At 40.4% G+C, this 27,841-nt stretch overlaps 1 protein-coding gene across 3 annotated transcripts in view; it reads left to right on the top strand.

Moving 5' to 3' along the window:
- The first annotated feature begins 3,889 nt into the window (after window positions 1–3,889).
- man1a2 (mannosidase, alpha, class 1A, member 2) overlaps window positions 3,890–27,841 on the top strand; it is a 109,413-nt gene continuing 85,461 nt past the window's right edge. For 2 of the 3 annotated variants that reach the window (XM_055031717.1, XM_055031719.1), the window contains exons 1-2: window positions 3,890–4,152; window positions 6,651–7,175. In XM_055031717.1, coding sequence (XP_054887692.1) covers window positions 6,862–7,175 — 314 coding nt within the window. In that variant the 5' untranslated portion in view covers window positions 3,890–4,152; window positions 6,651–6,861. The remainder of the gene's footprint in view (window positions 4,153–6,650; window positions 7,176–27,841) is intronic. The other variant, XM_055031718.1, reaches the window with a different exon arrangement.

Genomic DNA, 27,841 nt, shown 5'->3' with positions numbered 1-27,841 from the left:
GACAATTCGAATGGATCCTGACAAACTGACGGGACACTCCCCCATTGCGTCCCTGTGGTCCAACCGTGACATCTGCCTCCCTCTTCTGCAGCGTTTGAGCTGAGACTGTGAGAGGGTTTGACATTTAACCCCGCCTTTGTGAGCTCTGTTTGAATTTTGCAGGGAAAGTTCATTTGCAGTGCGGCATGAATAACCTCAAGGTGCTGCTTTTGCAGCAGAACTTCAGATCGTTTTAATTTCTCATTTTGCTCCGTTATCAGTGAAAGTTGCTGCAGGAGCTTTTAGACTGTGAAATGGTTTGCTAATCTTTTCTAAATGGCCACATTTGTGCTACACTGGCTGCATTTTCCCTTCACACTCCTCACGCTCAAAACACTCGATTTTGCTTCCGGTTACCTGTTATCTAAAGTATATATACTTAAATTGAATGGGTGGTTTTGAAGTTTATGTGGTCCTCTTGAACTCTTTCTTTTTCTTCTTCACCCCCCACCAACAGACTGAGAAAGCGGTACTTAAGTGCTCTGAGAAGCAGAGCAGCAGAACAAAACATGGTCACCTTTGTTGGTGCGTGACGTTTGTGGTTCAACAAGGTTTGTGGCCCAGACCCAAGTTGCAACACATGTCAGCCAGCTCAAGAAGTGTCATTGCTGAAGTTTGCTGACAAATTACAGCCTTCTTTAGTGGCGAAAGCCAAGCTCCTGGCTGGGATTGTGCTCTTGGCCAGGGCGAAGTTGAAAACTGCTGGGTGAGTGGTGGAAACGCTCCTGAAGATAATGGTGACGCCTGACACTTCCCTCATTGCCAAAAACACAAAAAAAATCACAGGATACAATAGGGGTCAATACACTGCCTTGGAAAAGTACTTGCACTTTTTAAATGTTTTTTTTAATGCAAAAATGATTATTTCCAACACTTTTTACAAGGGGAATTCAGAAAACTAAGGCATGCATTTGTCATCCTGTTGGCAACAGATTATTTCACTTTAGCTAGATATCTCTGCAGCTCCTCCAGAGTGTCCTATGACTAAGCTTGTCACAATAATCAACAAATCAGTTAATTGCCTGATAGGTTAAGACAAACTCTTATAATTTCTCTTTTCACGATTTATCGTCTTTTTTTCTCTTTCTGCCATAAACTGGGTGACAAAAGTCTTCGGTTTGGAGTTTTGGTCTCAACCAAACCTTTTTTTAAAGGATAATTTTATTTATCCTTTATAATTCACTTTATTAGTTATATATATATATATATATGATATATATATATATATATATATATATATATATATATATATATTATATATATATATATATATATGCACCGCTCCAATCAAAAACAACCAGTCACAGCCAGAAGGAGGGTCTTAGCGCTGTCAATCATGTACAAACTGTTCAGGATATTGTATGTGCTGTATGCAAAATTAATATCTCTATTTTGATTTCACATCTGCTTGACCACAAAAAAAATATATTTATTTTTTTAAATGAATGCTGACAGTAAGTGAATAAACTTGTTATAGATTTTTATTTGTAAGAGCCCAAAACATGGCTCACTTTCCTTCCATTTTATCTTGTTTTCTGTTAGGTTAGCACTTTAAATAACACCCCCTCAAAAACACACTGAAAGGTTTAGAAGGGTTTGGACAAAATGTGAAAAAAATAAAGAAGAAATTCAGTGGGGCGACTGCTTTGCAAGACGATTTCTGGCCTGGCTGCTCAACCCACACTACATTTGATTAAACAGACTGAATTTGCCAAGTTTTGTCAATTTGAAGTACAAAACCTTCACAGCGTATTGATCCAGAAGGTTCAGTTTGCAGGAAGAATGCATATAGCTTAATTACATTACTTTCCCCAGCCATTTCGATTCTTTTCTTTTTTTATTTTTTTATTTTCTATACCAGTAAGGCGGCTTTCTATTTGTTAGGGATTTGTACAATTGGAAAATTAAGCTCGCTAGTGAAAAATGTTTGCGCCGCTTTCTTGTTAATGAAGATGTTGCTGTGCGGACCTCAACAGATGAAGTAAAGAAACAAAGTAAACAGCATGCACTCTCTCTTTTCCTTTTAAGAGGCTATTGATGAAGCCGAGTGATGAGCCTCGTGATTACCACAGAGACTTTTGTTTTATGGTTTGCCGTTTTGAGGGATTCTGAGAACACAGAAAATCTATTTAAATGCAACGCGGCAATTTGCCGCAGGGTTGCTGCTGACGCCGATCCTCCTGCACAAGACGAATGGACCACTAAAGACAACGGATCTGTTTTGTTTGTTTGCTCAGATTTGTGTGTGACACAATCTATAGCTTGACGCCATTTTGTTTTGAGGAGGAGCAACAGTTTGGAAACGGCAGTCGTCCAAAAATCAGTTTTGAAACGATTTTACGCATGGAAGGAAAACAGCCATCCATTCATCAAAGTTTGTAAATGTGATTTAATAGATCCTGGTCGCAGGTGACTTGTCAGGTCATAGGAAATTGCAACAGATTTGTTTTTAGAGAGGAAATTAAAATCCAGGACATGTTGGTCTAATTCACATGTTTGTTTATGCAAATCTTTATTTCTGGTCTAGAGTCATGTCTGCAACTCTGCCCGAATTTCTAACCATACGGCCAGACGGAGATTTAAAGCGGAGTGGCAAAAGCAAAGGAGTTGGATTAGCGGTGCTTGCCAACAACTGATGACGTCATCCAGGAAATGCTAACGAAAATTCAACTGTCGTCAGACTGGTTAACAGCAACAGTCTTCAGTCAGAGGCCTCTTCAGAGTCGCTGCATGACTGCTACCAGAGATTTTACCCGCCAGAATGACTCGAGTTTAGCTTCCCTTTGGTATAAACAAAGTATTTTTGAATTTAACTGAATCTGAACATCATTTTCAGATGCATCCAGAGCCGCATAAAGAAGAATAAGTGCCCATGGGCTTGGGTCAGTTTTGGTACCCTATCAAAACAAAATACAAAACATATATATTTATTCATTCAAATTACAGATCACAGACACAGATCTAAACATTACACAGTATAAATTGATGGATGGTTGCTTTAAAACAGCATCATATATTAAATAAATATTATACTAAATATAACAATGTATAATTTAAATATATTTAATGAATTTAAATTCATGAAATATTTAAAATCATAAATCTAAATATTTAAATTTATGTATTTAAATAAGCTAAGTGTATTTATATTTATTAATTTTAATCAATTTTAATTATTATTTAAATACTTACTATTTAAACAATATTTAAATTATTTATTTTTAGATAATTTTGTTATATTTATTTCTAAAAACACCATCTATTTATTATAAGGTGTAATGTTTGCAAAACGTTCGCCGTACGTAAAAATAAATAAACAAAATGTCGCCCCTCGAATATCACTGCCCTGGGCTACCGCCCCAAAGCAAACACGCTCGGAAAGACAAGTAGACCCACAGTACAGGCACAAATGTACAGCACACCCACACTGTGACAACTTCACCAGCAGTGCAATTACTTTCCATTTTATTAAAGTGAATTTCGCAGTAGCTTATCTCAGACAAACAAGCAACATTAAAATCATATTTGGCCTGCAGCAATAAACAATCCACGAGCATGTCCCCTTATCAGGTAATGGCGGCACTGATTCTGCTGCGCCTTAATTGTGTTTTCCTGGGGTACATTACATTCAGCTCTAATTACTTACCGCTAAATAAAGCACGGCTCCTCAAACGGGATATATTTGTCTTGTGAATGTTTAGAGTTTGCACATGGTGGAAGGTCACTGCTTCATTTTCTGCACATCACGGAGCCCTGTGGTCTCTCTGTGACTGTGCCAGCCTCGTTTTAGTCAGACGGTCCCTAACCGGAGGAGGCAGGCTGAGTAGTTGATGCTGGATCGCGGAGCAGCAGCAGCAGCTCAGTCAGTCCGTCGCTGCGGTCCGTCAGAGCGGAGCGGCTGCTCGTCAACATCCTCCTCAACGTCGGCGTAGCTCGGCTGGCCGGAACGCTGCTCTGTGGTTCCGAGCCGGGCTGCCCACTCCCACCCACCCCCCAGTAACCCGCAGCCGGTCACGACAGCGGCGTTGGAGCCTTCGTGGACATGAGGACAGCGTTTAAAAGGTGGACCGGGAATCCCGCACGGCTTCGTTTTTCGCAGAGCGGACGAGAAAGGTGGTTATGCGGCACACCGAGGTGGCGCCTCGGTCACTCCGTAGCTTCGCAGCTAGCTAGCATTAGCAGCCTAGCCACACAGCGAGCGTCCCCCAGCAGGCTTTTAAGACTCGGGGTTTTACTCCCACCAGCTGGTTACTTAACACAACAAGATACGTAAAAAAGCGGAATATTTAATTTTTGTTTTTATTCATGTATTTCCTCTGGCGTTAGTCAACATTCCTCCCCACATCCTCTGTTAGCCAGGACTAGCAGCAGTTAGCTTCTCTGGCTGTTAGCTTCTATAGAGGCTAATCACAGGCTGGCACTGTCACAAAATGAACTTGGTATTCAGCCTGTGAACACGCCGATACATCGCTGCTCCACGCTGACGTTGACAAAAACCCGCTCTACGGGCAAACACAGCCTGCGGATAATCGTTTGTGTTAACAGCACTTTCGCTGGTTGTGTTTTAGTCTTTTAATCATGGGGCTGATCTTTTGATTTCCATTTGCCCACCCATCACCACAATCGGACACAGCCTTGGATGATGTTTTTTTTTTTTCCCTAATTTTTTCCAAGTGCACAATCGAAGATATTCGACGAATCTCTGGTCCGTGAGAGTGAAAACGTCTGCGTTGCATTTATTGGGAATATTTAGAACATTTTGATGCATGCTGCAACCAAACTCGTTTGTTTCCTCTCTCCGAGCAGATTGGAGATCCCGATTCCCTAGTTCTGTTAATTGCATTTCTGATTTAATGACAGGCGAGATGACGGTCTGTGCCAAAGTGCAACAAAATCGACTAAAAAAAGAAGAGCTCGATAGAGTGCAGGACTGTTGATCACACAGTTGTTGCACAGCCTGACACCTTAAGCCTCTTGGAAATATGTTTGTCATTTTTCTCATTGCTGGAGGATTAAGGATTATTGTGTGTGTGTGCGTGCGTGTGTGAGGGGAATATGACAAAACGGCACAGGAAAGGATTGCTTACTATTTTGCCGTTTCATCTGATAAGGGTGGATTTTTCTTGACTTTTCATGGTGTGTTTCTGTAATTTTGAAGTGTTAAAACTCTGAGCAGGTCGTTCTGTCTGCGTGTCGCCGTATGATGCCGATAGTTCCCTGGAAAAGTTGTGGAATAACCGAATGAAGCCTATAAATGCGAAAATATCATTGAGAAAATATCTAAAAATCTGTGGCACAATTGTTGGCACTTATGCTCTTAGTACTTTGTGTAATTTCTGTTTGGAAAGGCGCAGCACTCGATCTTGAGATACATATTAAGAGAGGGGTTTTTCACCATTTTCTGTTCAGCTCCTTTCACTGGTTTTGGGTTCTGTTACGGTTTTTGGAGAAGGTCTGTGTGTCCTGCGCTTCTCTGTTTTGTAGGTCATTAATGAACTATTAAAGAGCTTAGCGGAATTTTGTTGCCGCAGGTACTTCGTGAAGAACACAAAGTGCTTTTCTACACAGTTTTCTTTCTGATTCCTACCTAAACCACCTGGGTCGTCTGTTGCCAAACAGACGCCGTTTCACACCAGGGTATTTTGTCAGACTGTTCGATTGGGAAGGGAATGATGAAAATTTAAAACCCTCGTTTAGGTCGACTCATTTTCAAGTTGCACTTTTGACAGTGGATCAAAGATCGTGGGCCACTGATCATTTTGGATGCGAGCAGCGATCCGCGTCGAGGTTCAGTTGAAGGCAGTATGGATGGAAAAAAAAACCCAAACATTTTAATGCCTAAAATTTAATAAAATTTCTTCAGCGTATAGTTGATCATTTGTAATAAAAGATGCATCTACATATATATGTATATATATTTTTTACAGTTTTGGGTTAATCACTCATGTGAGTATGTTGTTCTCTCACTAACTGGACTTTTTTTTTTGAGTCTGCATACTCCAGTTAAAGATTAATCAATTGCTAAATTAGTTGACAGCTGCATAATTTAGTCGATTGATCACTATTAATTGTTTCAGCCGTAGTGCAGTTATATTCAAACCATCTCTTCCGGCTGTTGTAATAGAACAGGAAAGGATGACAACTCCAACACCTCTCTGCCCGGCCACCAGACGGAGATCTAAAGAGGTGCGGCACAAGCAAATGAGGTGGATTAGCAGTGTTTGCAGTCATGAGACTGTCACACAGCAGCAGCCTTCTAATTCATTAACGGACTGACTGCTACCAGAGATGCTCTCCTCCTCACACCATTCCTATCTACAGAGATACTTGGATGATATGAGTTATGACATTTCATTTTCCTTTGGAGTGAATAAAGTGTTTTTGAATTGAATTCTAAAAGCTGTTTTTCAGATGACCAACAATGGTGCCCTTCTGTTATTTATTGGATAAATGTTCTCAAATGGAACGTTGCAGTTTTCACATTTATTTCAGTTATCCTGCTGCAATAAAAAAAAAAGCTAATTACCTCTTATCAGGAGTGCCAGCAGATCTGCTCCTGCATCTGGTTTTGTAAATGGACACCATTAGTAACACCTGTTTTTTCTCCCCAGATTCACTATGACCCGTTCCTTCCTGACCAGTCGCTTCTTCGCCGAGGCGCCTTGTTCCCTCTTTGCCTCCCGACACCCTAACGCAGGGATGAGATAATAACGCCCAGCAGCTGACGCATGCCGCTACAGCACCACCTCTGTGGCACCTGGAAACCGACACCCACCCCCCGCCCCCGTCCCCGAGTTGACTCTTTAACCCGACCCAGAAACTATGACGACACCGGCTCTGCTGCCGCTGTCGGGCCGCAGAATACCCACTCTGTCGCCGGGCGCCTCCTCCTTCACGCACCACAGAGCCACGTTGAGGCTGTCGGAGAAGTTCATCCTCCTCCTCATTCTCAGTGCCTTCATCACCCTATGCTTCGGGGCCTTCTTTTTCCTCCCAGACAACTCCAAGCACAAGCGCTTCGACCTGGGCTTGGAGGACGTGCTCATCCCGCACATTGACTCGCCCAAAGAGGGGAAGCACGGCTCAGGGCAGGTGATAATTCACGGACAGGGAGGACATGACGAGAACAGGCACAGGTGAGGTGAATGGCTTCCCGCTCTGGCTGCTAGCTCTGTGCAATGTTGTGTGATTGGTCAGAAGTTGATGTGTTTTATGCAGAAATGCACTTGGACAGCAGTTTTGATATTTATTTTCTACTAGTCTGTTGCCACTATACAGCTTTTATATCCGCAGGTGACATGAATACTTCTGAAAAAGGTTTAACTGAGATAACGGAAAATTACGCGCATTTTCCGTAATTTTCAAAAAATGAAGTTATTTAGTGAAATTCTTCACTAAATAACTTCTATGACTACAACATTTCAGAAGAAATCTTAAAAAGTGTGTATCGATCAAACCTGAATCAAGGGTTCTGATGCTGAAAATTAGCAACAATGCTAAGGTTAGCTAGAAGTCAGCAGCATGGGGTGTCACTAGCATCTTGACTAACATGGACTCCATTCATGTGATGTATGAAAAAATAACTCAAATGTTTATATGAGCTTTACGGCTACCATTAGCATGATAGCTATCACTGGCATGTAGAGCGCCTTGGATGTTGATACTACCAGGTGGATGCATGTTATCCCTAGCATGCTCTCCAACACTAACTTGCTTCCTTCAATGTGCAAACATTAGTGTATATGCTAAAATTAGCTAACATGCTAAGGTTAACTTAACTGCTGTCAGTATATCACTATCATGGAAAGTCAGCTAACTCCACAAAGTAAGCTAAATATAGATAATGTATAAAAAAATAGCTAATATGCTTAATTTAGCTGAAATGCTAATGTTAGAATGAGGGCTATCACTGGCATGTTGGCACAACCGGTAGGATGTTGACACCAGCATGTTGATTAACACTGACTTGATCCATTCAGTACACAAACATTAATGTAGAAGGTAAAATGAAAGTCTAATGTTAGCATTGTTAGCTTAAATCAGGTGTGTCAAACTCCTTTTCGTTTTGGGCCAAATCAAGATCATGAAGGCTTTTAAAGGGCCAGTTGTGCCAGAACGTGTTGATAAAACCTGTTCACAAACTGTTAATATGTCAATAAATTCTTAAAATTACATAATATTTTTGAACATCTTTTCAGTCCCTTCAGGGACTAATAATAAATGCGACTTTTTATTTACTCGCTGTATAAATCATGGACTATAATTATACATCAATTAAATTCTCAAGAAACTGGAGGGATTGATATAAATTGGCAGTAAACAGATAAAAACTGCATTGATGTGATTGATAATATATTTAATCACACTTAGTGTTCAGGCTACACTGTAGAGGGCCACATAAAAAGCTACGGCGGGCCGGATTTGGCCCCCGGGCCTTGAGTTTGACACATGTGGCTTACATGATGTCAGAAGCGTGTTGGACATCACAAACATATGAACGTACATTCACTTTCTCCATCCACCATACTACACATAGCTAATATGTAAAACAACAAAAAAGAATAGGCAAATGACTAGTAACTGAGTGCAGTCTCTAGCATGTTGAGTGATTAGCTGATGACTAGCATTGATTTAGTCCATTTAGCATGTAGATCCTGGCCCCAGTAATAGGACGGTTGAACGGTTAATAATTCCTCGATGGAAGCTGTCACGGCATTGCTCACGGAGGAGGCGGACGTGTGGCGCTGGCTCTGTGAAGGGTTTGTGAGGGAGTAAGTGGGAACCCCCAAGAGTATTTGGTAGAAGGGGTGTCTCCCAGGTGGTCTACGCTGTTGTAAGAAAGGGATGTGCGAATACCAACAACTGCCCGTCTTCGGTTGAAGTATGTAGGAGCCTTTAAAGCTTAAGCCAGGAAAGCGTTTGTCACCCGGTCGTTCAGGTCTGCTGCGATGCTGGAAGGTGTGGCGTTGTTGGCAGAAGGAAACACGCTCCACTGGAGGTTTCCAGACACGTCAACACAGGTGTTCCCTCCTCCCTTGCCTCTCAGCACATCTGCGCTCTCCTGTGAGCGCTGCCACCTTTTGTGTCTCCTCTGGGTTTTACCATTCAGGTTCTGAAACAACAGACATTTTATCACCTCGGCCCTGTTCTCGAATCATTTTTTTCCACCTGCTGGTAGCTCGAACCCTCCTCTGTTTAAAAGAGGCTTTAAAATCTGTTGGTTATGAGCTGGATGTTGTTGTTGCATTTGCATGTGATTTGGTGTGGCGGAGTCTCTGCTGCTTTGTTGCTGTTCCTCTCATATAGATAATATTCAGGGTTTTTCCAAAGAGCATGTTGTGCTGTTTGGAACCCAGTGCCCTGGAGGATGTGCATACGCGTCGTCTATCAAGTGTTATTCTTGGAGGAGTAAAATTACGAGTGCAGAGGGTTTTCCTGCAGAAACTAGGGCAAGAATTCTAGTGTAGAATTGCTTGTTTTGTGCATAATTTACAAAAATGCTGTAAAGTTGCATCAGAGGAGATGCCTGCAGATGTCATCCGGAAAATCTATTCAAATCAGGTTATTTATATAGCGCAGATTCACAACAAACAAGATCTGAAACAATTAATAGGATTACAGGTGATGAATTGATTATTGAAATGGTCAACTAATTTAGTAATCGATTAGTCGTTCACTGGACTATATAGACTTAAAAAAAAGACAATTTGTTGAATGAACAACACGCTCAGAGTTGTTCATTCTCTGAACTTTCCAAAAAATGTATACATTTTCCAATTAAGATAAAACAAAAACTACATGGGACTCCTCAAGTAGCATAATGTTACTTACACCTGGTTCAAATTCTGTAAAAAGAGAAAATGTAAATCTCATATTAAGCCCCTTTTGCTGTCCAATTTTTATTCTCATCGCTGAAAACATCAACAGATCGGCCCTACACTGTATTGATAAGTCACACGGAAAGGCCTGAGCTTTTCACATGTTGATGTTAAAAATCTGGTTTTAGCTGCAGATGCTTCATCTGTTACAAATAATCAAATGTTCACTAAAGAAATCCTATTCTATTACATTTTAGGCAGAAAAAGGTTAATTTTCTTACTTAAAAATTTAATATATTGATTTATTTGCATCTCAATGTATTTCTAACATAAAAAAGACAATTTGTTACATTAAAAATCTGCAGAATGGGCCAATTTTCTTTCATCCGATTAATCAATCAAGTAACTGTTTCTTGAAGGTCCACAACATTTTTTTTTTGCATACTATCACGCAGCAGTACTACATTAGTACTATATTTAGTATTTGTAATGCATTTTGGTAAGAAGTTCCTGGTCTCTGGACATCCAGTTGCTTGCATCAAGTTGCATCAACTAGCGTGTCGTGTGTCAGGAATTCACATCTCGCATGCATATTAACACTCAGCCTATCAGATGGAGTCTCACTACACTAGACGTCCACCCCTGCAACATGTGATAGTGCCCAAGTGCTGACAGTCACAGAATGGCTGCAGCATCCTAATTGCAGCTTAGAAAGACAGACATGAGCAAACCGAGGATTTATCGCAACTGATATTGTCATTACAGTGTTTAAAAGCAACGTTGCCGTTGCTTTATTTTTGAATATTTTGCAGCTCTACTACAGTGCCCTGTCTTCTACGCTGAGCTGAGATTCTGGGATTTCGGTATAATAAACTTAGACCGCTTGAGGATGGTAGGGTTGCCACTCGTATCAAACATGGCGCACAAAACTTTTGTGGATGTTCCGCTAATGTCGGAAAAACGCAATTGCGGCGTTTCCGTTCAACAAGAAACGCGATTAAAATCACAGCTGAATAAGTTTGCTCACAAGATAAGTCATTCAAAAACATGCGGCTCCGTCGTCCTCCTGCCGCTTCCTTTCGTCGTCTTCGTCTTTTCCGCCGGTGACATCCACTTCAAGGTTTCCCCCCAGAAAACTTGCTAATAATCCCTGTGGTTGAGTGCGAGGGCGGCCTGTCGTGTTTCTGAGTTAAAACTGTTTAAAGTTGGCAGAAAATTTGAAAATATCACTTGATAATTATCTGTTTTTGAAAGTTTGAAGATTGATACCTGAACACGAACCATATAAAGTGTTAAAACATGCAAACATTTTAAAAAGACTTAAAAAAAAAAGAAGAAATGTTTAGCCTGGTGGGCACAAGTAAAGCCTGGTGACCCACCAGACTTATAATACACTGGGGGAAACCCTGCAGTTGTTGATCATTTCATGGGGGAAATGCACTAATTTTGATGTAGCTTAAAAACCACCAAGATAGAAACTTATTGAAAAGTGAGTTTTTTCTTTTTAAATTGCTGTTTCCATTAAGCGAGATTTCATTTTGTAAAATTCAAATTGCACAAATTTATGGTTGGTGGAAACATAACTAATGACACTGAAAACTGCTCGGTTTGGTCCTCATTGACTGAGCCGCAGCATCCAGACTAAATATTGTTGTTGCCTATATACGTTTGCATTGTTTAGGGATAGAATATACAACTGATTGAGAAAGGATTAGATTGTCAAGTCTCTAACCCCGCTGGGTACCAGTCACGGTCTCCCTCTCATTTACATTGCAAAGTATTGCCTGGACTAGTATTTTTTTGAGCTGGATATTTCTTGTGTTGTGCATTCTGTTATGCATGTAGTTGGTCTGCAGGTTTATTTTTAACAAGGGTCTTGACGTAAAGCTTTCTTATTAAGTCTGATCCATAACATTACGTCCAAAGCTTTTAGAACAGCCACATCCGTCAAAGACGGACGTTCGGTTGTGGTAAAGCTCAGACTGAGTTGGTAAAAGCAGGAAATTTGATTTATTGTGCCAATTTTATAAACTTCAATGTTCCTTAGTGTCAACAACATTTCTGGTAGCCATCAACAAGCTTCTGTTACGATTCTGTTTGGTGTTATCTAAAACGGTAGCACTGGGTTCAGACTGGTTGGTTCGCCACCTTGGATTTAGCTTTCAAACACAGTTTGCAAACTTTTAACCAGAGCTGGTATCGACGTCCTGTTGGAACACTCACTTGTGTCCAACTTTCATAAATCTAGCTGCTGATTTAAGGTGAAGTTGAAGAATGGGACTGAATCAGCTCCGTCTTTATTCAGAGTGTGCTCGCAGAAAAACCTGAAACGATCCACCAAGCCTATTATGTGTGTCTGTGGTGGTGTGTCTTATGGTGGCTGATTATGGCATATCTGAGGAAAATAACCCACCCACAACCTGAAAAGTACCAGTATTCTTCCCTTGATGTGGATGAAACCACTGATGGATCTCTGCTGCATAAATCATATTATAATACCATAGTGGCTTAAAGTTTACTCCCCCATTATTTTTTTAAATCAGAGGCTCTGCTTGCTGTTTTTTCTTTAGGAATCTAATCATATGTGAGTTTTTAGACATACAGTGCAATAGAAGGTGTTGGCTTTTTGCTCTATGTATCTTTTACAAAACAGGCCTACAAAGGCAGCTCAACAACCTGATGGACAATGTTTGTTTAGTGATTTCTGAAACCTTTTTATTTCTGAAATCAACAACAAAATGGATTTGTTTCCCCAACATTGATGTAGTGCATGTTGTCTCGGCAGCTGAAAGAATCAGCCCTGCTGATTGTGCTACGGATGATATTTCAAGCATTAGTTTTGACGCTATCAGGTATGATGACAATACTTCACTGTTTCCCACATTTTACTACAACTTCCCACAAAAATAAAAAAGAGTATGAACACCTCAGACCACCTCTTAAAACTCTTATAATGTTATAGTTCACACACCAGATGCGCTTTAATGTGTATTAATACACAGTGGAAAAATCGGCTGAACGGGCCAATTTCTGCAAGCAGGAATCAACAAAATGAGCAGAAATTCACCTTTTTTTAGGTGTGAACTTGTTATACTTTAGTTTTTCAAAACAATGTATTTGCACATGTTTTCCATCATAAAGTAATTTATTGAAATGCAGCTGTAACCATCAACTGAGTTGATTTGGTTTGATAGGAGGGACACATTGGAACAGCACACCATTTAAACCGTCAGCTGTCGAAACACTGATTTATGGCGCTGCTTTTGCCAGGATGAGGAACGACAGTTTGGCGACAGTCAGAAGTTGGATGGTGTTTGCTTGGTTAGTTGGGATCCTGGCCATTTACTGAACATGGTTTTAAAAAGGAGCACTGGACGCTGGAGTAGAATGAAAATGCCCAAAATGTTTTTTGTTACAGACTTTAAAGGCACAACTGCACCTCACTCGGTGTCACCATTTATTGTTAATGATGCTTGGCCAAGCATTTGCTTTTTTGCTGCTGTGATAAATCATCACAGCCCGGGAGACGTGCTGGATTACTCAGGAACACCAAAGTGCCTAAATTTATCATTTAGTTTGAATTTATTGAGTTTGATTTTCGACCTCATTCCTGTTTGTTTTCTTTTTGTCATGGTTGATCATGTGTTTTAGCAGTAATTAGCCAACTGGTAATTAGCCACAGTTAAGACAGGAGTAGATGATCTGATCTTGAATTGATAATCTTAAAGAATTTTGAAGAAAAGCACGATCTCAAACCTCCTGATGATCTGAAACTTTAATTTATCAGCCACTAAGGAAGCTAAAACTTGGAGCACAAACAATAATATTTAGAATTATTGAAGGTTTTAGCATTTAATATGTGTATGTCATGGTGAAATGCTTTTTGTCAACACAACTTGATTCAGTGCATAAATACTCCCCAACCTGTTTACATTTCCCACATGTTAGTTATTTTTTCCCCCTGACCTGCAGCAGCCGGTTCAACGCGCTGAGGCTAATGGGTTTCTGTTAGAGGCGTAAAGCCGTGCTTCCGGCCCAAAGCGCGACTCCTCCCAACACTAGCCGAAAACATCATCTTTCCCATAAGTGGCGGTAGAGGAATAACTAAACATTCGACAAGCTGAGCAGTCTGGAGCACTCGGGAGCGAGAGACGGAGGTCATTAATAACCGCAAAGCTATCGAACGAGAAAATGGCACTTTGAGTAAACGTTAAATATGAAACAAGCATAATTCTTTGCAAAAGAGCTGCTGAGAGCATAAGATTATGTTCCAGCTTGAAATTAGCTGTTCCACAGAGTTGTTCTGGCCACATGATGATCATTCTGTACTATTGCAAGCAACCAGCCAGGAAATATAAACACACTATTCAGGAAGCACAGGAGACATCAGACGCACACCTGTTACCTGCAGAGACGGATGTAGCCTCAGTCATCAGAGATAATGTCAATACAGAGTATATGGCCTTTAATTATATACATGAATATAAGCCAAGAGCTGATATTTTCTGAGTATACTTTTTCTTTTACGGTTCTCTCAACCGTAAGATTTAATTTTAAGATGCTTTCTCGAGATGACGAGAAAATTTTCCGACGACATCCAATAGCTGCCTTCCTGTGCAGCCTGAAAAACTGAGGGATTAATTTCTAATCAACACTGCACTGTACATCCATCATTTATCTGAAAATCAATCAGTCCATGTGATCAATTTGAATGGAACTTTTTCATTTATTCGCTCAAAAAGGGATAAAAGGTCTGGGAAATCTGGAAACATAACTGGATAAATATGTGAAATGTGAAGGAACCCTTTATTAGCTCATAGAAACCCAGATGGTTTTCCACCAGGGGCTTGAATCGCTAAAAATGGCATAAAACGCGTAAAAATCACCAGAAGGCTATGATCACATAAGGTCAAAAATGTGAAGTGCATCATCCTAACAGCGGTTCAGCTTATGAACAACCTGAGGCAGAAAGTTGTTGTCCCTTCTGCTGGAGGGTCAACCCAACGACCCTTCTGCTGGAGGGTCAACCCAACAACCCTTCTGCTGGAGGGTCAACCCAACGACCCTCTGCTGGAGGGTCAACCCAACGACCCTCTGCTGGAGGGTCAACCCAACGACCCTCTGCTGGAGGGTCAACCCAACGACCCTCTGCTGGAGGGTCAACCCAGTGACCCTCTGCTGGAGGGTCAACCCAACGACCCTCTGCTGGAGGGTCAACCCAACGACCCTCTGCTGGAGGGTCAACCCAACGACCCTCTGCTGGTGTTGAGGGTCATTTGACGACAGCTGTTTGATAAGTTCACCAAGAGTCCATGGGGCTAGACAATAAATCCTTTTTAATGAATAATCAAATGTTGAGTTTTTGAAGATTACATTTTAATTTACATTTTTCCCCACTGACGCTCTGGGCACAGTGTGCTTGATCAGCTTGTCTGACAAGGCTGTTTTACAGTTTCTACTCATCTATTTAAAGTTGTAATTTAATGAGAACTCCTACAAGAAAACTACCAAAAACGTAAAACAAGGAATATTTCGCATCTTCTGACCTATACTTGGGTATAGATAATACTCAATACAATACATTAGCATCAACTAATTGTCTATAGAAGGATTTTGCAACAAACATGCAAACAACAGACTGAGCTGCATTTGTCTGATCCTGAAGTTTGTTTTTTTTTTTACTAATTTTGAAATGTCTTTTGTTGCTTTTTAAACGTCTTTTATCTGCTAATATTAAGCTGCTTTTTCAAAATTAAAATTTCCTAATTATCCATCGTACAAGAATTGATTATTGAGATAAAAACTGCTTTTTGAAAATATTCTCTGCCATTTTGTTTTTAGAAAAGCGGAAAAAAAAAAAAAAAATCCATTTAAAATGACATCTGGGATGAAAACGTTGGGGATGTGGCCCTTTTTCCTCGACATGTCCGGTCTCCTCTCGGTCAGACGAGGCCATCAGAGATCTGGTCGCTCCCTGAGGAGTTGAATGCTATTACTAAGATGGATATCCTCTCCTTGTCTACTGTAATATTGTGAAATGAGAAAAAATAAATCCGTTTTGCTGTTTTCGCTGCCAGCTGGAGTTTGAGAACAGCAGAGGAGCTAAATAATATGCCGTCGCTGGAGGGTGGCGAGCTTTTCCAACTTTCCTGCTGCAGCAGGAATTTGGCAAGCAGTTTTTTTTTTGTTGTTGTTTTTTTCTAAAGCTGTCATCACAGCTGTATGTTCTCACTTGCTGCCAAAAAGTCCATTTCTATTATCTCCAACATTCTTGCTTCCTGCAATTTAGGAACTTGACATGAATAAAAATGATTACTTTCTCTGTATTAGAAACCACTTTCTTTCAAAGGTAGATGTTTGAATGTTATTTAGGAACCAGAAGCTGTATTTTGCTGCTCAACAAGAACAACAAAAAAAGAAAAAAAGTGTTTATGCTGCCAACAAAAAATTGAACTGCAATTGTTTTTGCCTGTTTTGTGGATCAACGTCTTCAAGTTCCCACGTAATGGAACGCTACTGCGAAGAGTCTTTAGGAATTAGGCGACAAAGCTACTTTGCAGCTAAATTACAAGCAGAAGTAGGAGCTCAGCATGTGATCCGGCCTGGTTTTTGTATAAAAAATGCCGTCTGTGTTTTATGATTTTGTCTTTATATTCCTGTTTTGTATCACTATTGATTTGACCCATTCACCCCGGTTTGATAAAAGCTCTTTTCTTGGGCTGGCAGATCTAAAGGACTAGATCTTGTGATGTTCAAAGGGAACTCTATCATTCATTCAATAATGCTTTATTCAGCTTATGAAAACACAAAAAGAGCATTTTCAACACTTGTTAGTAAAGATGCGAGACGTCAGCCTTTATAAACTAAGGCAGCGAATTAGCTCTTATCATGGCCATTTCCATTTGTACACAGGTCCATGAATGCAGCATGAATAGTGGTAAAGCGCGCTCTCTTGGTTTAGCAGGCGTATTTGTCAGTTGTCGGCAGTAATTCTTGTGATTGATCTGGTTGGCTGTCTTGGATTGGAGTTGAAATTCCAGCCAATCAGAAGGAGTTATTGTCCCCAAACTGACAAATACCCCATTAAGCAGAGAACAAGTATAATTTACTGATGGGAGTGTCCAGATGGGTGGAGAGAGGGCATTTTACTGCAAAGCGTGCTGCATTCATGGATCCACGAATAAAGGGAAATGCCTGTGATAAGAGCTATGCACTCTCTAATAAACACGCTGTTGTGATCGTTTATTTTACTCCTCTGGGCTTTTGGCAGGAATGAGATGCCATAAACCCACTGGAGATTAAAAATTTCCATTCACACCCAAAGTGTATTTATAGCATTCCCATATTTCTTTCTTTAAGTCTGGACCGTCGCATGCAAAGTAAGAATAACTGAAAACCTGCTATGATGCTAAAGCAGCTTTGAAGATATTTTTGATCATAAACAGTGAAAGTGTGACTGCATAAAGTGGCAGATGGCCTATTTAAAACACAGATTTTGAAGAAGAAACCATTAACTGAAAAGTCAATTCATTGGATTATTCGAGTGTTATACTGCATTGAATATACAGTATTCAATATGCAACATATCTTATGCAGATATGTTGCATAAGATATGCAGAACTGAGTAGACTTGGTTAGCTACAGTATGTTTAACAAGATTTTGGCTCTAGAGTTGAACTGTTCATATAGGATTAAGATTTTACCAAGTTAACATTTGCATGCACTAATAAATATTTAACAAATGTGTCATTCCTCCGAGGTTCTGCCGAGTTCTCCTGCTGAGTGTGTGTGTGGTAGATCTGTTTGCCAGTGTCATCTGGTCTTTTGAAGCTGCTGTGCAATCATTCAAACAGTCGTCTGTGTGTGTGTGTGTGTGTGTGTGTGTGTGTGTGTGTGGTGTGTGTGTGTGTGTGTGTGTGTGTGTGTGTGTGGGAGGAAGCCCCCTCCAGATTTCTGAAAGTAATTGCAAATTTTGAAAGGCGTAACAGTGTAGAACAAAATGTAATGAATCACTGCTCCGAGTGAAATTGCTTTCCAACCTCAGGCTGCAAAAACACAAAAGGATCAGCTCTGCATGCGCAGCAGTTTGATATTTGTCTCAAATGACAGTTCAATGTATATATTAGTGTGGGTGGAGCTTGTTGAGTAAAACGACTTAATAGCTTGATTGGGTCACGCCCAACAATCGATACGGTCCTTGATATTTCATACCCGCAAAAAATTAAACGTGCGAGGGCGGTGATGGATTAAGTATTTTTCTCCTCCACATTAAGCAGGGACGCGTGATGAGGCATTGTTTGTCTATGTGCTGGTTTTGTTTATGAGGCTGCCTTGTGTTAGTGAGGGAGGTGTGAAGCATCACTTGTGTCCATGTGGGGTGGTGCCTTCCTCCTGCTCCCATTTATCATCTCTACGGACTACAGCCATTGTGGCGAGATCCTTTAAAAGCCAGAGCAGAAAAAGAACCGACTGAGCTGCAAGAGTGCGCCATGGTAGCTTCTTGGCCCAAACACACAGTTCAAGAGAATACAGTGAAAAGCAGGGAAATGGTTTGTGATGTTTCATTGCTCATGAAGAAACTTTGGCTAAGGAGCTACGGCTAACTCGTAGCATGTGCTGCCCTTTGTGTCTTGATGAGAGACGCTCATGAAAATCAGCTGGTGTCTTTAAGCGACTGGTTTTCAGCTTGACTGATCACTCAAACTTAAAAAAAAGTTAAATTCCTTTGGATTAGCAAAAGCACCAGATGTTAGTTCTACTGTATCAAACTTACAGCAACAATCTTCGTTGTAGGTGCTGTTACTGAATACAGGGATGCTTTCAAAGATGGAGTCAACAGTAGCGGAATCAACAGTGGCTCTTTGAAATGGTATTTCCTACTTGTGGGACCTGATTGTTGAAATAAAGGCTCCAGAAGCTCTTAATTTAGATACATTTTGGGATTTAGCGCTTACTTACGTTTGTGACTTGGATGCTTCTTTGCCTCTGAGAGCAAATACTGTTAACCCTGCCCCGGTCTTAAGATACTGGGTCATTTTTTTACCCTTTGTGTAGTCTGGCAGGGTTGCACTGATCCCACAGGCTCTTTTATGAGGAGTTTTTCTTGTGCGTGTGTTGTTTTGGGAACTGATACAAATGATAATACCCAACACATTCTGTTGCATTCTGATCAGAAGGTTTGTCAACTTTCTCCAAGCTGATCAGCTCTTTATTTATTTTCCAAAAACAAAATTTATATTTGAACTCTTTTGCAAACATTGTCATTAAATGACTTCCACTGTAATTCAGTGATCTGGTTAAAAGGAGGGTTTGTGGTTGCAGAAGCAAATGTGCATGAAAATGTTACGTTAGCATCATGTAAAAACTAGCTGGATTCAGGTTTTTGTGTTGCGATGGTGACATGCAGGCTTTCTATTGCTGCAGTCTGCTAAACCTCATTTTCTAAACTTATAAAAAAACAAATGACTTTCTCATGGATAACCCAATGAGGCAGGCAACTGCTGCTGCTTATCCGTTGTCATGGGAAGGGACGAGCAGCCCTTTCGATAACTGGAGACTAAACAGAAATGAGACCCAGGAGGTTTGATGGGATGGGGAAGTGATTTCTGCCAGACTGACAGACAAATCAGGAGCTCTGATGGCTTCGTGGTTAATTTTTGTACAGAGCCTTGAAATGGCACCCGCCCTTTGAGCTTCTTTGCCTTTTTCTAAATTTTATTAGAATTTATTTTCATTAAAATTTTACATTATAGATTAACACACTTTTGTGCAGTTGGTAAGTGAGCGAGATTCAAAATATTCACTTTATTAATAAAATTTTCTAGGCATCTAGATCTAGATCTAGGCATCTAAATGCAAGTATTGTCTATGGGTCATAGACAATACTTTGTTGAAGGATTTTCTAATTCAGGTTGCAGGTGTTTTTGTCTCGACTAGTTTTGTCAATTTTTTGCCTATGGATGTTGGTGAGCAGTGATTTTAAGACCTGCCACATATTTTCTAGAGATTCAACGATCCACTTAATTCACTTCCAATACCGATATCTGAGGTTTAGTATTGGCCGGTACGATCAGATCCTAAAACCAGAGCAGAATTGACTTAAAATGTTTCTTTTTTTAAAAAAAAAAAAAACACATGTGAAAACAACCCAAATTTAATTTGTTCAGTCAGTTCATTAAGGAGTAAAACAGCCAGTGTAAAAAAATAAAATAAAATAAAGACAATCACTTTTTCTGTATCGGTTGACAATGCAGACAATACGTTGGACAAACGTGTACAAATAAATAGCGGCATGTTTTCTTTGAAATGGTTCAGAAAGCGTAGTTAGCAACTCTAACCATAATGTCAAGTAAATAATAATTTCTCATAGCACTAATCATAGAATTAGACTGAATAGATGTGCTCTTACGGATCAGGACACAGATACACGATCCAGATTTTTATTTTTTATTTTTCCCCCCACATCAATATTGGTATAGATATTGGTATCAGATCGGTGCATCAGTTCCTCTGGACACTGCCTTTGAGTTTGCCTTGTAGGCTGATTTTTCTGCATGTTTCAGAGTTTAAAACTGCATCAGATCAGCAGTTGCGGTGGCGTCGTGCGTCTCTAACTGCCGAAGTGCCGCTGGAAGAAGTGCAACAGTTTGCTCGGCGAGCTCAGGTGTGTTAAACTGTGACAAAGTTCGAGAGGAATGAATTATTTAACAAGCCGCCGTACGTGCATTAGCGTCAACACCTATGGTGTCAGAGCACAGTTGGTATTGCGAACACTTCCTCAAAGTCCCCCACATGCACAAGAGGTCAGCTTTCATGCTACACAGATGGCCATAATTCAGATCTGGGCATCTAAATGCATCTTCCCTACAAGGATTTTCATTTGGAGGAAAAGGAATCCTCCTCAGTTCCAGAGACAATTACACAGCCGCAGTAACTGTCACAATGTTGGCAAAATAACTCAATCAAAGAACCTGAACTAAAGGAGGAATGCTTTCATGCACACTCTCCTCACAGATGCGCAGCGGTTCGACACTGTGCTGTTTACTGGAAGCACACTCGCAAATCCATCCGTTCAATCACACGAGCATGCAGTAACTGCCATCTTGATGCTACAAAATCTGTTTTCCATCAATTAACGTCAGGCGCGCCGAGTGGCAGCATGAATATTTATGAGGCGTTTCCAGGGCGATGTTGCGTAACTTTGAAGCTGTTTATTTTAGACACAGTTGGCCCAGCCTTGTGAGAAAAAAAACAAAACCTGATGTTCTCCATGTTGTGCGTCATTAGCGTAAAAGCTTTGTTTTGTTTGCCACATTTTTTTATTTAGCTTTCTTCAGCAGTCAGTTTGCTTGTTCTTTATCTGTCTATATCAGGGGTGTAAAACTTTTATTTTCATACCAAGATCAAAAGTGTTCGCAAGGGCCGGTTGTGCCAGGCTGTGTTTATACACCCCATTAACAAACTGTTACAAAATATTAGCAAGCAGCTGCCTGCATTCAGTAAGTACTTTTTGAAAATAAATAATATTCATAATGTTTTAACATTCTTATTTAAATCTTCCAGGACTTAAATAAGAAAAAAACAACCAAATATTCCAGTCAAAAGTTATGAAGCTAATTTTTAGAAACTTTTGCAATATTTCCACATGAGCATGACGTTAATGTGACTTTTTCTTACTCGACGTTTCAATTATGGACCTTACTTCAAGTAAGGGTGAGGCCATAGTGTCATAAAAGAAATGCTGCCACCTGCAGGGGGAAGTAGCAGTCACTTAGACACAATATTTTTGATCATTTTTGTATAAAACTTGCACAAACCCCCCCCAAAAAACCTTCAATTTTGCATTGGTGTGGAAATGTGGCGATAGGTTGATTCTGCGTGAATTTTTGTTGACACAGAATTGCAAAAAACTGGAGGGACTGACTGACTGACTGCAATTTAGGCTGCATTCACACAAGCCCTGTTTAGTCCGTTTTACACAAACACCAGTCCGTTTTCCTAGAAAGTCTGATTTGTTTGAGGTTTGAACACGCAGTCAAATTCCGCTGTGGATCAAAAATTTAACTCTGGTACGCCTATAAACTGAGCTCTTGGTTTGGTTGCAGTGGCCGCTGGTATCGTTCGAATGCGTGTAGACGCAGGCGGACCGGAGACTGCTCCAAGAGCGGGAAGCATTCTGCGTGAATAAAACCAAAACAAATTAAACAATAGTGGGAGAATCGACTCGTGGTCTTTTACCAAAGACAAAAGAGAAATCCTACAACCGCTAGAATCTGACACCGCTCCATTTTTGTTTACAGAGGAAGTAGCGCTCATGTCTTCTTCTGAGGTTTCTGTGTCTTTTCCTTCAGTGGTTCTTAGTGCAGCTCCATCCACAGGCGAGGGGGTGAACAACGTTTCCAAAAGGTTTGGTTTGTTTGACGCAGAGAGAACCGCAGCAGCTGAAAATGAAACAATCGATACAATTTTGGTCTCCAATCCAACCGAACCTACCGGACTATGAGGTGTGAAAACACCCTCAGATTCTGGAGTCTAGAGAACCACATTAAAATTTGTTGCAGGTCGGATTTAGCCACCATGGTTGGGTTTGACACGTGGTCAAAATCCACCCATTCACCCCTGGCAGAGTTGGGAGCTTTGGTTAACCCACTCTTCCCACACACACTCTTTACAGCCTCACATTGCTGCGCCAACCTTTTTCTCCCCAGTCTTCTTTTTAAACTACATTTCTAATTCTACTGAGACGGGTTGTGTTACTACGCTGGTGCCTAGACTGACGTGATATATATGTGCTTAATGTCAAACCAGTACAGACACCGAAAGCCTCTAGACACCTGCAGGTTTTCACACTCAGGGTTTCCTCACTGTGTGAATGTTTTTCACAGGAACAAAGAAAGATGGACCTTTTCATGAGAGACGGTGTAACTCGGGGACTTGGAAACGATTCATGTGTTGTACAGTACAGTTTGTACGATGCTCTGTGCTACTGATGTAAAGTTAGCTTTTGCTGGAACCAAGCTTTACTGCGGTACTTCATTAAAATCAAAACTATGTATTTTAAGTAAGGATGCACCGATTTGATATTAATGTCTGGATTGGTCCCAATATTGATAAAAATTTTAGATCGGATATCGGTGTGATCTGTAAGGCCAAATCTATTCAGTGTAATTCTATGCTTTGTGTTCTTAAGGTTTGTCATGCTTTATCATCTATTCTGCATTAGATTTAGAATCACTAATTGCACTTTCTGCACACATAAGTAAATATCCCAGATATGTGTGGAAGCTTATTATCCCTGAGGTTCAGTGAAATCTTCCACTGCGTTTCATCAGTATTACACAGTTCTACATTAGCTTTACAACCATGCCCCGCTCAGCTGGCGCTTGCTATTTTGTGCTTTTCCTCCTTTTTCTTCAACACCAAATATATTTGGCTTCAAGTTGACTTTAAGATGCATCAACATGGGGTCAGGTTGAGTTTACAAAAGTTAATATCATGGTCTGACAATGTTCCACCTGGAACCTCGTACCAATAAACTCCTGCCCTACTCCTACTTTTGCTCTTGAGCAGTTGTCTGAAGTTCAAGGCAAACACTGGCTTTAATTTTGATATCTCTCTTTGATTGTTTGCCTTATGCAGCTCTGGAAGAAATGAAGAGAGCACTTAAAATGATCAGTTTCTCTGATGTTACTTTCTACAGGTACGTTTTTGTGTAAAATGGACATTGTTCTTTTATTCTATAAACTATTGACAACATGTCTCTGAAATTCCAGGAGAATATTTTGTATTTATGAGCAGAAGATGAGGAATGGTCCAAATCATGAAACAGATACAGGGCTTTCAGACTTCACATAAAGCAAAGAAAACAAGTTAATATTCATTTAGAAACAACAATACTAATGTTCTTACTCAGAAATCAATATTTGGTGGAATAATCAGGAGGTTTCCAATGGGGTTCAGTGCAGTGGGCTCCTCATTTTGTCCAGACCTGTATGCTCCAGTGCAATTAAAATTAATCCATTCAATAAAATGGGATTGAAACTTGCAGAAAAATGTCTTTGAATTAGAATCCCAAGCCCTAGTAGAAAACTATTAAATATATTTTCAACATTCTGCATGTTTATTCAAATGATTGTTGATTTTTACGGAAACGCTCTTGCTCTGTGACCATGAACGAAGCCAGAACATGGAAACGCAGTCTGGTGTTGTTAGTTTCCTCTGTTCTGGTCTCTGACATCACTGCTGGTTTCACAGTTTTAAATAGCAGACAGCCATTCTGTGGAGATGACAGACATTAGAAATGTCAATGCAGGGTGACGCTCTCTACTCTTCGTGGTACCTGTGCCGTTGAGTTTTGCTTACATTTTTAGCAGGGTTTGTTTGGGAGCAGAAAAAAAAGAAAAAGAAAGAAACAAAACTCCCCGAACGTTGCCACAGCAACGCTGTCAAGACAGACACGTTTCTGTCTCAGAGGAAACGCTTCGTCTCCCCAATCACTCTGCCTGAGTGCAAGGCCGCCGCAGCGTCTCTTTGAAACGTCCAGCGAGTGCCCTGATTGATGTGAACATGAAGGCATCATTAGGTCTGAGCGTCTACAGCTGCAGCCTCGTATCAAACAGGAATCTGTTTCACCTTGTTTCATAAAAGCGCCGTGTACGGTACAGCTTTCCTTACTGCGCGTGGCCGGTTATCGCTCTGCGAGACCCTCGTCCCCTTTTATCTTTTTCTTTTCTTCTAGATTTGACCAATTGTACACAGAATTGAATTTCATAATTTCTTGCTTCTGCTTATTAATTTTATATCTGGGGTAAGTTTATAATCAAGCACATCTGTTGGTCATGACGCAGCACTAAAAGCTTATTTCTGTGAGGAAAAAAAAGGACAACTTTCACCATCATTGGAAAGTGGCAACACAACGAGTGGATATAATAATGTCATACTTTCTCACTTACACAGAATGATGTGTGAAAGCTGCTTTCACACAGGAGGTGAATTCGACCCAAATCAGATTTTTTTGTTTGTTTGCTTGCTTGTCCGACTTTTTCCTCGGCACTCTCAACGGCACGGTTCCGATCTCTCGACTTGCATTTGCAGAAGACGTCAGGGTTTCCTCGTCCGCTTAGAGGTTGAACTTTTTCCAGCTCTTGCTGCGTTCCCAGCTGAGTCCACACAGATCTCAGTGGGTTTCAGTTCCTGCTCCATTTTTTTCGTGGGCCACTTGGAAGGTCGTTAAAACATCGACTTTCATGTTTGCTTTCGAGTGACAATCCTAAGTGATTGGGACACAGCAGCTCTGAAGCATTTGTTTTTGAAAAACTATTCTGCACACGGATATAAATTTAGAACCAGGCCGATAGATTTCACTTCTGCTAAGTTGTTGTTACTGACATCCGTAATGTGAAGACCTAACTATAAGGTAATTAATCATATTTTGTTTTTCTTGAACAAACTAAAGGTTCCGGGCAGAACCTTTCTGATCATGTGTTTCTGGTACGCCTGTAAACCTGACGCACAAGTGACATCCACACATAACAATAGACCACAAATTTGTTGGCCCTCAGGGGTTTTATTTTTGCTCCCAGAACAACAGTCTAATAGGACGGTAGAAAAGATCAGTGTTGTGCTAAAAGGAGTTAGCAAAGCTAATCAAGCCTATAATGGCATGTCAATGCTAAACATGTAGCAGCTAGCACAGATGTTCCCAACGCTGATTTCAGCATCTATAGTCCACATTTCTAAAGAAGTTCTATGAATGATCAGTTGTTCCTGAAATACTTGAAAGGTGAATGAGTACAACAACAACTAATGGCCAAAAAACCTGATTAACAGGCAATAAATATTGTTGTTCGGTTTACATGTGCATTTATTCAGTAATTATCATCAAAAAGGTCTTTGGAATTGCTGTTCAGGTTTTGAATAGCGACTTGGAATGAGATTAATTGTGATGAATTAATTAGACTCTGAAATTAACTCGATTAAAACGTTTGAGCTCTACCACCAGGAGGATGCAAACGCAACACAGCAGCTGGGCTGTGAACTTTCATAAAGACACATTTTTGTGAACATTTTGACATTTTTCTTCCGTGTTCCAACAAAACTCGACAGTGCAACTTTTTGGAATATTTCTAACAAACGCACATATTAAAACAAACAAACTCCAGTTTCGCCATACATATTTCTTGGCTAGCATCGCAGGTTTTCTCTTCTTGCAGTGACATTTTAGGAGCATTTTCTACCACACAGCACAAAAAAAATAAGAAAAGAAAATAATTTTGTACATGCTTAGTTTATTCCCCACACTTTATAGAAATTTAGTGTCCCTTTTATTTGATGATTTTTATTTGTCTTGAAATAAATAGCTGGAGGGAGACTCTCATAGCAGGAATAATAAGAGTAAAGTTGCAGACTTGCACTGGGCAAGTCTCGTTTCTTTTTTAGATAAGAGTTTTCCATCATGAAAAGGAGCTTTCAACGCTGCTCAGGTTTGTAGCCAGAAAGGTATTTATTAGAAGCATTTAGCTCCAAAGTCACAGATTATTAACACAAGTTTCACAGCTTTAAGAGCAGAGAGGAGGAACATGATAAATGACGTCTCAAGCTCTCCCTCCCGCCGATCTCCCAGCGTTTATCTGCAGCTGTGTGTTTAAGTGCAGCAAACAGCTAAGAGAGGTTCAGAGCCGCTCTTTTTCTCCGTGACCTTTAATAGAACCGCACAGCGCCGTCGTCCCGCTGACACCTTTGCCGTGTTTGTTTTTCATTACCGGAGTTACATCCTCACGGGACGGAGCAAAGTCAACAGCCCCAGGCGCAGTACCGCCACACAGAGGTGCAGCCGGGTGCTTCGCCGCTGTGGCAGTCCTTGTTTGGGTTTTATCTGGACTCATCGTCTTTCCTGGAGCCAACGTGGTTCAGTGAGGTTCGGTTTCCCAGGAGGAAGTGATAGTTTTTGGGGCTTTTTTTTTTCTTAATGACGAAGTAAATGTGGGTGAATTTTATTCTGCTTCCCTGCTGCAGTCGATTGCTTCATGGAGCAGCTCAAAAATGGAAAATGGAAAATAGAAAATCTTTATTAAATGTTTATCTCCAGATGCGTACTTCTTACTTGTTTGTAGAGAACGCACAAAAAGTAATTTCCCACAGGGCCTGAGATTGTACTGAGAAATGAACATGGAAGCCTTTTGCGTTGACATGCGTGGCTCAGTCCGATATTAGTATTTGTATTTTTCACGATATTGAAAAACATTCTGGATTGAGTACTGATGCCCAATCCATAAGAGCAGATCTAGTCGGTCTAACTCTACGCTTTGTGCTCTGAGATGTCGTGATTTATTATTTATTTTACATTATATTTAGGAATTCCTAATTCCACTTTTTGGTTTGTAGTTTTTATTTGTTACCTTTAACTAAGAAAGTTAGTCAGTTTCTTTATTCAATTTATATTGCATGTTTATTCTCCTAATTTCACTGATGAAACAGATTAAAGTTGTTTTTCCATGTCTGACCAAACTTGTGAAGCTATCGGTGTATTTAAGTGTGCTGTACTGGTCCAGAGTTAAGAAAACATATTTTTAATAAATAAATAAAAAAAAGTCTTTTTAGCTCTGATTTTCTGTATCTGATCGGGATTGGCCGATACTAAACCTCAGGTATCGGAAGTGGAAAAAGTGGGTCGGTGCATACCCAATCATTTTTTTGACTGTAAGTTTATGTTTTTTAGTGTCTTGAAAATGAGCGGCTTCAAAATCCTCCCGATCTTGAAGTCACATTTGATGGACACTGCGCTTGTTGCCTAGCAACTCCCGCGAGCACCAGCACATTTGGTCTGCTGGTTTCACGGCTGTCTGCTCTGTCCAATGGCTGCTGGAGAAGACAAGTTTTTTTCGTTGTTGTTGATCTACCATCTTATTGCATTCTCATTGGTTCCGCAGAAGGCTCCACTTCTGCTTTTCCAAGATGCACAATTGGCAAACCCATCGGGTGACAGT

This window comes from Poeciliopsis prolifica, unplaced genomic scaffold, assembly GCF_027474105.1.
Source record: "Poeciliopsis prolifica strain line A6 unplaced genomic scaffold, Auburn_PproV2 SCAFFOLD007, whole genome shotgun sequence".
In the NCBI taxonomy this organism is placed as follows: domain Eukaryota; kingdom Metazoa; phylum Chordata; class Actinopteri; order Cyprinodontiformes; family Poeciliidae; genus Poeciliopsis; species Poeciliopsis prolifica.
The sequence above is the reverse complement of the archived record's forward strand: the minus strand, read 5'-3'. Positions and strand labels throughout refer to the sequence as shown.